General features: G+C 41.0%; 1 protein-coding gene across 1 annotated transcript; it reads left to right on the forward strand.

The window, feature by feature from the left end:
- The first annotated feature begins 1,241 nt into the window (after positions 1–1,241).
- On the forward strand, positions 1,242–2,989 carry cldn5a (claudin 5a). Its single transcript, XM_080500147.1, has one exon. The coding sequence runs from the start codon at positions 1,406–1,408 to the stop codon at positions 2,051–2,053; it is 648 nt and encodes a 215-aa protein (XP_080356273.1). The 5' UTR covers positions 1,242–1,405; the 3' UTR covers positions 2,054–2,989.
- The last annotated feature ends 10,002 nt before the right edge of the window (positions 2,990–12,991 follow it).

Here is a 12,991-nt window from a genome sequence, read left to right on the forward strand (position 1 = left end):
GCCGTCTTTGTTAAATATGTGTTATATTTCAAAGTGAATTTAAAAACATGTTTCAAAACAAACAGATGGTGACTGTTGAAAGAAACAAATGGAAATGGCTATCTCGACTCAATTACGTTTCGGAAAACACTGGGATTGTTGATATAAACTAGAATCCTTGAGAAATAAAAAAATAAACAGACCGTCGTGGTAACTGATTAGACTTTAGTTTTTTTTAAAATACAAACAACTTACAATTTTGAGGTCGTTGCATTTCCATTTCCATCGTATATATATATATATATATATATATATATATATATATATATATATATATATATATATATATATATATATATATATATATATATATATATTATTATATATATATATATTATATATATTTTTCCTCGATAATCAGATGCCATTAAAGTGATTATGCCCTATATTGTGATTAAACGTACTATAAATTGTTAATAATTTCCCCTAGTATCAACCTATTAGTTAAAAAAAAAATGAACGAACAAATAATCCAATAGCTGAACATCTTAAAAAAAATACTCTTTGCATGCAACTATTTCAATTCATTTTCATTTAAGCTTGTGGGCATGTTTAAAGTTAAATGCGTTTGGGATTAAATTTGAGATAATATAAGAAAGTATAACGAATGATGATGTGAAAGTCACTGTGTTGTCTATTGAAACTTTTTTCATGTTTTTCTCTGTGGAACCAAAATAGGCAGAAGACCAAACGCCTTAAACATTCATTTGAAGTAAGAGGAATACATGCAAATCTATTTAATTTCGTTTTGGCGAATCTTCACTCACATTCAAGACAGTTAAAAATAGAGCCTCTGCGCCAGAATGCGTGTTTCACAAGGCTCAAGTCATACAGACAAGTGGCATGAGAGTCCATGTTCTAAAAATCAATGACAATCGTCTTCAGTCACCAAATCACTACTGTTTAGTTGTTCCCATAACCTTAAAACACCCCCAGATCCCCCCTTCCCGTAAAGCCCCTTTCACCCCTCTCCCGCCCCATCTATTCATCGTAAATAACTGTTCAAACACACAATGCGCTCTGGACCGCTTTATTCAGTCGCAAAACTTCCCTGCGTTTTCATTGGTCTCATGAGGATGCGGCGACAGCGGATTGGAGGAAAGTTTCACCTCGATTCCACACACCCCCACCCCGCAGATATTCGTAATCCGGTGCTACAGTGATTCCAGTTGTTTTCACATCCCCTCACTAACAAAGGGAGTCAGAGCTGCTGTCTTCCATCTCTCAGTTAATGTGGCGAGTGATGCGCATTTAACGCACACGAAGGTGAAAGAGAAATATCGTTCTGAAATTCACCTTGCGCCTCAGAGGTCCTGGGAGATTTGGAGAAACTTCAGACAGGCTTGATTTAACGCAAAGTGAGAAAATGGTGTCCGCCGGATTGGAGATCTTGGGACTGTCGCTGTGCGTAATTGGCTCGCTCCTGGTCATGGTTGCGTGCGGGCTGCCCATGTGGAAGGTGACGGCTTTCATCGAGGCCAACATCGTGGTGGCTCAGACGATCTGGGACGGCTTGTGGATGTCGTGTGTGGTGCAGAGTACGGGCCAGATGCAATGCAAGGTGCACGACTCGGTCCTCGCTCTCAGCCACGACCTCCAGGCGGCCAGGGCGCTCACCATCATCTCCTGTGTGATGGGCGTGCTGGGGCTCATGGTCGTGATCGCGGGGGCTCAGTGCACCAACTGCATCCGCGTCGAATATGTGAAAGCCCGAGTGGTGAACGCCGGCGGGATGATCTACATCATCAGTGGCCTCTCTGTGTTGGTGCCCCTCTGCTGGATGGCCAACAATATCATATCGGACTTCTACAATCCACAGGTGCCCGCATCCAAGAAGAGGGAGATCGGCGCAGCGCTCTACATCGGCTGGGCGGCCGCAGCGATGCTGCTGATCGGAGGAGCGCTACTGTGCTGCTCCTGTCCCTCCGGCGGGAACTCGGGATACTCGGTAAAATACGCACCGACCAAGAGAGCCTCGCAGAACGGGGACTACGACAAGAGGAATTATGTGTAGCTCTGTGTCTCGTGGCAGGCGGTGCGTAAAAGTGCCCCGCAGCTTTTGAAAAAAAAAAAGAGAGAGAGAAAAAAGAACTGTTTTCTACGGACATTATTCTTGCACCTGCAACCTGTTTTTTTTTTGTTTTGTTTTGTTTTTTAAATATCTGATTTTTGAAAATCAATGAAAGCACATCTGCTGTTTTTGCTTTTTGTTTTGTTTTTTTACGCTGGCCCACAACATGCTCGGACCACAAATTCATACATCCTTTTTGTGTCTGCAGGAGATTAAAAATAAGACTATCAACTACAAGAGGTAGCTCATGACAAAAAGGAGTATCTTTGTTAGGTACCTGCTATTGTAAATCTTTGAAATTAATAGTATTTTAATTGTTTGACGCTGTAACTACAAAGGTTTTTTTTTTGGTTTGTTTTCTTTCTTGATGAACTCTTGCCAACAAAAATATACCCTGTTGTTTTGCCTCGACTCGATGTGCATTGTCAGCACAAACTTGTACAGTAACTGAGAATGTTTGCACTCTCTCACGTTCAAAAGCCTAATTTCCTTCTCGGGAACTATGCGCCGATATCTTGGCAACAAGTGTCCACTTACAATAAACGAAGAAGAAACGGTCAAATATGGCAAAGCCTGAAACAATCTGGGACGGGCTTTTGTGTTTGTTCAGAAGTTGATCAGTGTGACTAAGAAGTTGGCAATCTTATTTTGGACCTGTGTGTTCCGGGGAGCCTGGGATTTGTAGGTCACGGTGTGAAAATATACAGCCAGATTTCTCTGCTGCACTTACGCAGTTTTTGCCCGTCGCCTCTTGTCTTTTTTCCACAACTTCGAGGAATAAACACTGGTCTGTTGACACTTTGATGTAATGATTCATTTTCCATTTATATGAAGATGCAATACTGTTTCTTGTTTTTGTTTTTTTTGTTTTTTGTTTTTTAATTAAGATTAAACGGAATATATTGTCTGAAATCGTTTTGGTAAAAGTGTAGTTTTTAAAGCTGCGCCACTTAGTGCCGTCCACGGCCGTCCGTGCGTAATACATGCCGTTCCCACCATGAATCCATAAACCAACCCCCACGGCGGGAGAAAGTATTTTGGTTAGCCATAGAAATCCAGATGACAATGCCCATTCAGCTCGAGTGGGGCTCTGCTGTTCAACTCACAATACTCACTCCCCCACCGACACCCCTCGGACCACCCTCCCCTCCCCTCTTCATCCGCAGTCAGTGAAAGGCGTTCAAAATAAAGCCACGGAGAAGCTGCAGGAATCGTCAACCTGCAAGTCACTTCACCCATTCATCAGCCATCACAGCCCTATCTCCCTCCACCAGGGTCGTGCTAAAGGACAGATGGGCTCCATGACAAATGATTACACACACCATAATGTTGAAGCAATTAGTTTTCTTCACGGACACTACATTTAGTCGACACTGGGGATGGCAAGGTAATAATTTAACATGTAGGTAAGTCTAACAAAGTGCCGTTTAACTTGAGGCAGCTTCAGAAAAGCAAAGTAACAAAAGCAATTTCAGTCACTCAGTAAAGCACACCGTGATCTAAAGCTGTGACTGGATTACATAAGCTTATCCATACTTGTTTTGCTGGTGACTTAAGGATCTTAGCAGGTCATATGCCTTCTTAAAAGTTGAAAATATGGCCATACAGAGTCTGCGTACAGTCAAGAGAGTGTGTGATCAGTCCGCAGTAGAACTTTAAAAAAAAATTTTTAAAAATCAAACAAATTCTGATTACAATATTTTTCACATTCAAGACGAATGCGGAATCTTTCGAACACACAAACTCACATTGTTACAGTAATTTCCAGATATTTTGCTGTACTGCAGGCGCTCCCTCACTTGATGAGGTTTGTTTTGTTGTCATGGAAACGACTAATGGATTTCCAAGATCTCCTGTATCAAAAGTTGAACAAGTCCAAAATAATTTGTGTTAATTGGACAACATAATGCGAACATATGGCCCAAAACCTGCTCCAGAAATATGCTGAAATGGCTTCCATTTGAAAAAGTTAATTTATTTCAGTCACAATATCGCTGACTTTGGCGTAAATGGAGGATGCATGGACATGTCCAAAATGAAAAAAAATTGTTGGTGCAACACAATATTTTAGAATCCTACAGAATCCTTTTGAAATAATATTATTTAGGATATTAGGAAATTGATTTGAGATGATTAAAACCACTAATCAAAGAAAAATTATTACATATTAAACCCATTTACCATATCCTAAATAATGGAATCAATACTTGTGTTTACATACAAGTTTCCCTTACAGTTATGCTCAAATACCCTATTTATTCAGTCTTTTGGAATTCGATGCAGTTACACATAAGGTTTTTTAAACTTTTTCGATGGTTTCATGTGTTTATCAGCTCAGACCCATCCACAGTAAGAATCAACAGTACGTGAACCGACTTTGTGATCTGTGTTTACCGACACAAAGGCACCCGCATGGAAGGAGCAGTCCGAGCGGCAAGTTGTCTTTACAGGATCGTTAGTTCCACTCCTTGAGTCACCGCCACACAGGGGGTGTGACAAAGCGTAGGGTGTGTAAGTAAGTGTATGTATATGTGAGTGCAGAGGGAGTAGAGTGAGGTGAAAGGAAAAAAAAAAGGAAAAAAAAAAAAAGGCCCTCATTCCAGCAAGCGGAGAGGCAAATAGGACCAGCGACGTCACTCAGTGAGGCGCTCGCCATGGTAAGCAGCCAGAACCTGCAGTTGCCTGGCTACGGGGGCCTATAATGTGGTGGTATGGATGAGCCTAATAAAAGGCCTGGCCTATAGACATTCCAGCGAGTAAGGACACACACACACACACACACACACACACACACACACACACACACACTGAAGGCTGGGCAGTCCGAATGATGAAGGAGGGATTAAGTGGAAGCCCGTAATGGTCACTGCTAAACAGCTGTGACAGCAAAAACACATTGGCTCCATTGTGTTTCGCGTTACGAACAAATGCTGCACGAAGCTATAAACGTTAACATCAGTGAAAAGTAAGTGAGAAATAAACGTCAGAGGTGTTGCTGGTATCGTAAATATGTCTTGCGGAAACAAACGACACTTCACGGAGAGAGAACCACTGCAGTGACCTCTAAACTTGACCGCCTGTAGCCCGACAGGCCCAGGGGCCAACACGGTTCAGGTCACCTCAGGAGTCAGACACATTTCAGGCCGATTTCGGATTTGTGCAGTCACCAGTCAGGACGTGCGTCGTGCCAGAGGTTTGGACTGAGCCGATGAGCTGCTTCTCATGACATGAACTTTGAACTCTGAAGCTGGCGTCGGTCAAGCACGTCGAAAGTCGTTTCCCCTCTGCTGACCAGCCTCGACGTCATCAGAGCAGAAACCTGGCTCGACCCCGAGCTCCTCACTTCAGTAAACCACTGGTTCTAAAGCCAGTTTTTATTTATTTTTTTGTCAGGACCATTTAACATCCTAATATCAGATGGAATATACCGTTCAATGTGACCAAATCCAATGAAAGAAGCTTTACACAAATGACGGAAAGCCAATGTTTTTTATAGAATGAGTCACACTCGCATCAGAACCAGCAGGTGCAAACAGTCAACAAATTTCCACTAGGCAGAGCTTACTCACAGATAGTAGGGCCAAGAGTCAGCAGGTGAATACATTTTGAGAACAAATGTGTCTTTGTATACTGAGTTAAAGGCCCTGTGAGCCATCTGTGCGAGACTTGAGTGTGGTTAGAGAAGTAGATTTAAAAAAAGAGATTTTTTTTTTTTTTCCCTTGAGCATGTTCACAAAGTTTGCAGCTTGGTGACTCACAGGTTTTTGTCGAAGCACTGCAGAATGACCAGGCTTCCTGGGCCGTGGACAGCGGAACAGGAAACAGGAAGGAACATGAAGGGTGTGGGAGGGGGGGGGGGTTCAGTGTATGGAGTGTAGTGGATGAGGTAAACTGCTCCTGGAGCAACAGCATGCACACTGACACAGGTACCAGGAAAAGTAGGTGTCTTCATATCCTCCATATTTATGTAATAAGAAGTGATCCTTTTGCAAAAACTGCTGGATTGATGGTGGATTTTTTTGGCAAGATCACCAGAATCAGAGTATTTTGACAACAAACCATTTGACCCATTTGTGGTGGAGCTCCAAAGCTTAACAACTTCATTAATTCTGCAGTGTTTGTTGGAGCATCGGCCTCAAGATGCTCGGCCCAACATTGCTGACATTATTAAGATGGCCTTGCAAGTGAACCTTGAATTCCTGGAGGTGAGAGTGCTAACCACGCCACCGCCAAGCAACCCTTGGTCTTGATTCCATTTCTTGTCAATTCCTTCCCGTTTCTTGTTTCATTTCACGCGGCGTTATCTTGTTTTCTCATGCTATCACCCATTTATGTGCACAGCCACTGATATCCAAAGAGCTGGCTCTTCTGCTGATATACAAAGAAGTGTGTGTCTCTCTGTTCCCTTTTGGGTTAAGATTACATACATTCACAACCTCTTTTTAAATAAACAACCTGATAACATGATGTGTCTTCTGTCATTATGGTGCTTTTTCCACAACAGTGGCTCTTTTGGGATAATTTTTTGCATTTTGGTTTAAGTGGTGACTCTAAAATTGCCAGGAGCTGTGATTGTCTCTCTCACCTGCCCACTATGAGCCCAAGTGAAACAAAGTGGTAAAGGAAATTCATTTGTGGATAATTACAGTTTAGCGTGACTACTATTTTTATAGTGTGACTTGCAAAAAAAAAAAAAATGCACTTTTAAATACATGTGTATCCACCAGGGTCTTCTTTTGTACACCAGTCCAGACTACAGATCGCGTAATATTTTATATATCTTGGTTTATTTTATGTTTCCTTCCGAAGAGCGCATCTTTCCCAGCAAGTTATCAGAAAGTCGACTTGATCTTAACTTCTTTTAAATCCTGCCAAATATGCAAGTGCAAGTTCTCCAAACCACAGTATTCTGGCATTCATATGAAATTTTAGCCAAATAAAAGACACATCACAGTAAAAGTCAAGTATTATCTCAGCATGGTGATAAATCAAGCCTACAGGGAGAGATTTTATCTCAGAATTATGAGAGGGGAGAAGTCAAAAACAAGGCGTTTTCATCTCCATTCATGCAGAGTGAGATCATATTTCCAAGGGAGATTTTAAGTATTTGGACACGTGTGTGTGTGTACACAAATTTGTGCAGCTTTATGGAACCCAGCCATTTACAAAGTGTAATTTGTAGCCATTTATTTACAACCTGAACTAACCCTGACCTGAGCCCTTAAACCACAACTTTCAAACGTAAACATATATCAAATGTTAAATATTACATGGCACCTTCAACCTCTATTAACCTTAAAGTACAGGCGAGCAATAAAACATCCATCCATCTTCTATATCACATAAACTTTTTTTTTTTAATGCACAGTCACTGACATACTCAGGAACACACACAATTAGCTGCATACATTTCCTGCAGACTACTATTTGTGCAAGTCGAACCTTTCTAATCGTCTTCACCTAATTCTGATGTTAAAACCTGCCTTCAACTAAAAATGCAATGATTATCCCTATAGGCATTTGCTTTTTGTTCCCCAAGGAGGAAAACGCCTTGTAATACACACACACACACACGCACACGCGCACACACACACACACACACACACACACACACACACACACACACACACACACACACACACATACACATGCACAACAGGCTATCATTTGTAACTTTCTCATTACTGTAATCTACTGCATTTCCTTGATCCTTACATTGTTCTTATTCCTTACAAATATGTGTCTCACCCAAGAAAGAGACAGACAGACAGACAGACAGACAGACAGACAGACAGACAGACAGACAGAGTGTTGAGTGACAGGCCTCTGCTGAGATGAAAAAGAATCCTGGTACAATGAGGAATGTCTGAGTGGGATCAGGAGACATTTCTGATTTGGCATGGTTACCAAAATCTTTGTGATGTCAGTTTTTAATCAGCTTAGATAAAGAAAACAACCTCATCTAACAATAAATCTATTCAGTGTACCACTCTGACCGCCAGTAACCATGATAGAAGAAGCTGCTCTTGGTGTTGTCCTGTAAGGTTTTGGACTCACACACAGTATTATAGTAGGACTTGACAATCTGTGTTTGAATAAAGAAACACATTATCTGGGTAAACATAAAAAACAACAGATGTGTGCTGAGGATATTTTTTTTTCACATTAACAACTTCTTGCTGATATATACTAATTATTATCAGGACTGTTAACTGAAAAAAAAACAAAAAAAAAACATCACTTGATTTGTGCAAAAGGGAAAAGCAAATCAGTCCGGAACAATGAAATGTTGAAGCATTTTTCTTTTACTCTTCCTGGGCTCTCTTTTCTCTTTGTGCAGGCGAGCACAGTGTATTTTCAAGAATAAAAGTTGTTCTGCTTGTTATCCATTAAAGGGAGTCCTGCATGACTGCGTCACCTACCACAGAGAACGACAGAAGAGACACCCTCATCACACCCCACTGCAGACTGACACTGCTGCTTTTGAGCCTGTCCTACTTCAACCCTCACCTCCTCCCCCCCGACACTCCTTGCATCTCGGTGTGCAAACTCAAATATAATGGGAATGTCACCCCTGCAAGGGTTTTTTTCTCCACAGAAGCATAAAAACAAGTTGGAGAGAACATATTTTCTTGAAAAAGAAGGTTATCTTATCTTACTATAAGGTGCATCACTGAGAGTTTAAGGGAATGCTCTTGTTATTTGTTAATAAATGGTTTTGAATAAAAATTTAAAATAAGCGCCACTATATCAGTCGCGAGGATTTATTTGGAATTTTATGAATATATTCCTTTGCTAGTATGTAGTATGTTTAAAGGGGCCTAATGTAGAATGTAAAACCTGCATCATGTCGGCAGTGTTGAGTCAGCTGAGCACCACTCTGCCATTTGTATGAGGAGACTTGACTCACTCTTCTTCCTGGTTGGTCGTTGCAGAGTTCAGACTGGGTCAAGTATGCAATGGTCTGTATCTGCTTATCATACAGACCACATTACAGCCAAGAAATTTCATAATTGCATGAAGTATTAAACTGTTTCTTTGTCTTTCAGTGACACAACACACCACCGTGTGGTGTAAAATTATAGTCCAAGACAAAATATGTCAGCACAAGTTATAAAGCGTAAGGTGGCTATTACAGTGGTAACTCAGAAAACGGACTTTCAAATCACATCGACTGTTGTTTTTCTTTTTTTTTTGCTTGTCAAACAAAAATATTGCAAGTTGTGCTTTTAACAAGATTTTTTTATGAGCTTATTATAGGTTTTGCCTGACATGTTATGTGTCACAGATTTATAGACCGTCTACATGATCGCCATGCAGTAAAAATACATTTGGATTACAGCCTACTCATCAGTCTTTTGAGGAATAAAATGCAACTCAAAGTGCTTTAAAAGACATGCTTGTATGTGTTTGCCTTTGCACAGAAGACAAATGGTTTTCATGCAAGTTTAGATTTTTTTATTTTTATTTTTTACTTCATTAGCTTTGAAGGAAAAGCTTGGACATGAATGTAATATAAAGGTTCTAATTCAAACCAATTCAGGGGATTCGAATCTATGCAATTGTTTTTCCATACTAATCTCTTTTGCTCCAAAGCGCTTTAAAACAATGGAGGAAGAGAGGCTGATTCGGGGAATAACACCCCCAGCTGTGAGAGGGCGCCTGGGGTCAAAGGTGACCGGGTCGGAGATCATTAAGGGGCATCAGGATGACGGGCTGCGGCGACGGTGGGAGAAGCAATGCAGAAAATACAGGCCGTTTCTAATGTCTCGGAGAAGCTTTTGAGTCTGCTTGTATGATTTAGTGTGAGTGCGTTTCAGCCAGCGTGATGGGGAGTCGGGGGAGTCGGGGGCAGCGGGCACGAACAGTCAGCGGTACTACGCTGTGCTTCTGGCTGTCCAGTAAAGTTAATCCTATCTGGAATCTGGAATTGTTAGAGGGGGAAGATAGAAAGACGTTTAACCTTCACTGTATGCAGTTTAAAAAACAAAAATTCAGCAATACACATCCTAAACTAAATCACAGCTATTTCTTTCAAAGAGCTTAAGAAAAATCTTGTATTCACATATAACCATTAATTGTTATCAGTTTGCTTTATCCTTTCAAGCTCAGCAATCTCTTTATTAAAACCACAATGATTAATAAATGGACCAAGATTTACATACTAATTATGATTAATTTGTCTGCAGCTCAGTTGGATGTTTGAGAACAAAACTGTGAGATGTGAGAATGTAATCATTTGATTTGATTAAATGGGATATTCTGATATCAGAAAGAAATACTGGTTATTATGGTGATAGATGCCTCAATGAACCAATATCATAGCAGTGCGAGTGTTAATTTAGTGATTTGGCTGTCGTGCAGAAATACGTTATGCTCGAGTCACATTCAGCTGTTACACTGAATCTCAGCACTCATACGGAACGTCTCATCGGATATTTCCTTCAGAAGTAGCTGTGAGATGTCATGGATAAAGTCAAAGTGTGACAGTGGTGAATTCTCTTTAAAACCACCGAGATTAATATTGTAAGTCTGTCAAATTAGATATTTCTGTATCGTCAAAAAAACCCACAAAAAACATGTCGTATCACTCAAGTCCTAACATCTGAGCCGCATTAAGCAGCTCAGCTCGCCCCTGTTGAGGCAACATGACTGTTTGAGTGTGAGGCCCTCAGATAAAGCTGCTGTCTACATCTACACAGTGACTGCATGAGCCAGCCTTAAGGGAGGTTGGTGTGTGTGTGTGTGTGTGTGTGTGTGTGTGTGTGTGTGTGTGTGTGTGTGTGTGTGTGTGTGTGTGTGTGTGTGTGTGTGTGTGTGTGTGTGTGTGTGTGTGTGTGTGTGTGTGTGTGTGTGTGTGTGTGTGTGTGTGTCAGGTCTGCTGGATGCCACATTCCTCAGAAGCAGAGCGGCATAAAGGGCAGTGGCCCCACTTCACCAGAGGTGCAAGAGAGGGGGATGGAGAGCGGAGTGATTGATGGCTGAGGAGAGAAGGCCAAATGATGGGTGGAACAGGTGGAGGTATGACCAAAACAATGGGAGGGCCACAAGCTGTCCCAGCTCGCTGACCATGCAGGTCAGCATCAGGTAAATGTGAATACAGTAACAAGATTAATTCAACAGTTGCTGCAAACGTTTCCCGATTGACAGTTGTTTCGGAAATGAAGAAATCGGAATAAAAAAACAATAAGACATGTCTGTTTTGATACTGTGGCCTCACTTGGGCCAGTGTAAGAAACAGTTTGCACCTGTTAGGTAGAAATATCAGCATCAGTTGATGGAGATGACGATTTGTTGTAGTGAGCCTTGAAGGCAGCAGCTGAAAGACGATGAAAATTCTGGATGTTTATTAGAATAATATCAGGTTACGTGATGCAGCTTTTGGTTGTTAAGCCAGAGTTACACTTTTGTGTTTTACAGATGTTTGTTCATTCTTTTGTGACCGGAAAAGTTCATGCACCCTTCTGATGTTTCTCCGATAGAGCGCCACTATTCAAATGCTCTACTTTTCAGTCAACATGCTCCTATGATCGAAATATCAGCAATTCAACTAAAAGCAACTATATCAACTTAGATCAAGTGATGCGATCAACAGGTGGAACCTCTTTTCAGTTTTCAGTCACTCCAAACTTTATAACTTTTGACGATTTACTCTGAAGACTACAAATGAACCGACAAAACAGAAGCTTCATTTATTTGAGGAATAAAAAAATCAGAGTGAAAAGAAGGAAAATCCTGGACAATTGTATTTCTTATTGTACGTTTAACCAATTAAAGTAGACATAGTTTCCATTTGAGTTTTTTCCACACTTCATGTTGAGACATACCAGTACTGTTGCTTCAAGTACACGTGGCTCTCTTGTAATAAAAGATGAGGTAGGAGGATGATACTTTGAGATGCATAAAACATTTAGTTTAACATATTTGCAGCTTTTGGTTGACAGGGATGTAGGAGCCGGCTCTGTATGATATAAACCAGAATTCTGCTTTATGGGCAACTTTTTAAACTCCTAAACAAGCTGGTGAGGTTTATATAACATACATGAAGTGCTGAATGGAGTAAATCTCTATTAAATTAGCTATAAATGAGTCAAATGACTAAAGAATGGCTTATCAAAAAGCAGAATAAATGCGAAGTGAACAATAGCTGTAAAAGCAAAACCAGAGGCTACTTGATACAACATCTTTTATCTCTGTGATGTTGATCTGCTCAACCTGAATTGTAGCAGATCGGATCTGTAGAGCAACACTGACATGAAAAAACAAAAACAAAGACAAAAACGTGTTCATGGATGTAAGTTTCCAAGCCTCTTGATTAATAAAACTCTTTAAGTGGAAATGGCACACTCAGGCAAAATTAATAATTTTTCATTAATACCCCTGTACTGCTCCAACCTTCATAGAAATATTCTGATTCTTACTACAGAGATTGATTCTGAGGCATTAAAGTTTTCTGTGTTGGAATGAAGTGTACGTCTCCAGCTATCAGCTGACCCCCCGGCTGTGGCCTGATGCAGATCGCTGCACGTTCCAGTCCCACTGCACGTTCAGCTCACATTTTCCTGTGACGCTATCTAAACACCCTCCTTCCTGAAGGTCACGTCTCATCCTGATCCGAGAGCGATTGTGATCTCAATCACCCCACAGAGAGCAGCTCAGCCCCTCTCCTTTCCCGGCCTATATTCTTCAATGTGGGCCAAGGTTGCAGAGCCTCACCTTTGCCCCACATGAGCAGGCCGAGCATAGATGTTGTTAGAAGATGGATAAAGAAAAATGTTGTCCCTGTGAAACCATAAAGCTGCATGTTAAGATGAAAAGCTGTCACCAGTTAGAATGAAGGTCTACCATTAGAAGCTTCCTTCAGACAAATCTTTAAAAATT

The sequence above is a fragment of the Blennius ocellaris genome (genome assembly GCF_963422515.1).
Source record: "Blennius ocellaris genome assembly, chromosome: 7".
Lineage (NCBI taxonomy): Eukaryota > Metazoa > Chordata > Actinopteri > Blenniiformes > Blenniidae > Blennius > Blennius ocellaris.

Coding starts and splice junctions, on each gene's coding strand:
- cldn5a (XM_080500147.1), top strand. CDS start 1,406: ATGGTGTCCGCCGGATTGGAGATCTTGGGACTGTCGCTGTGCGTAATT.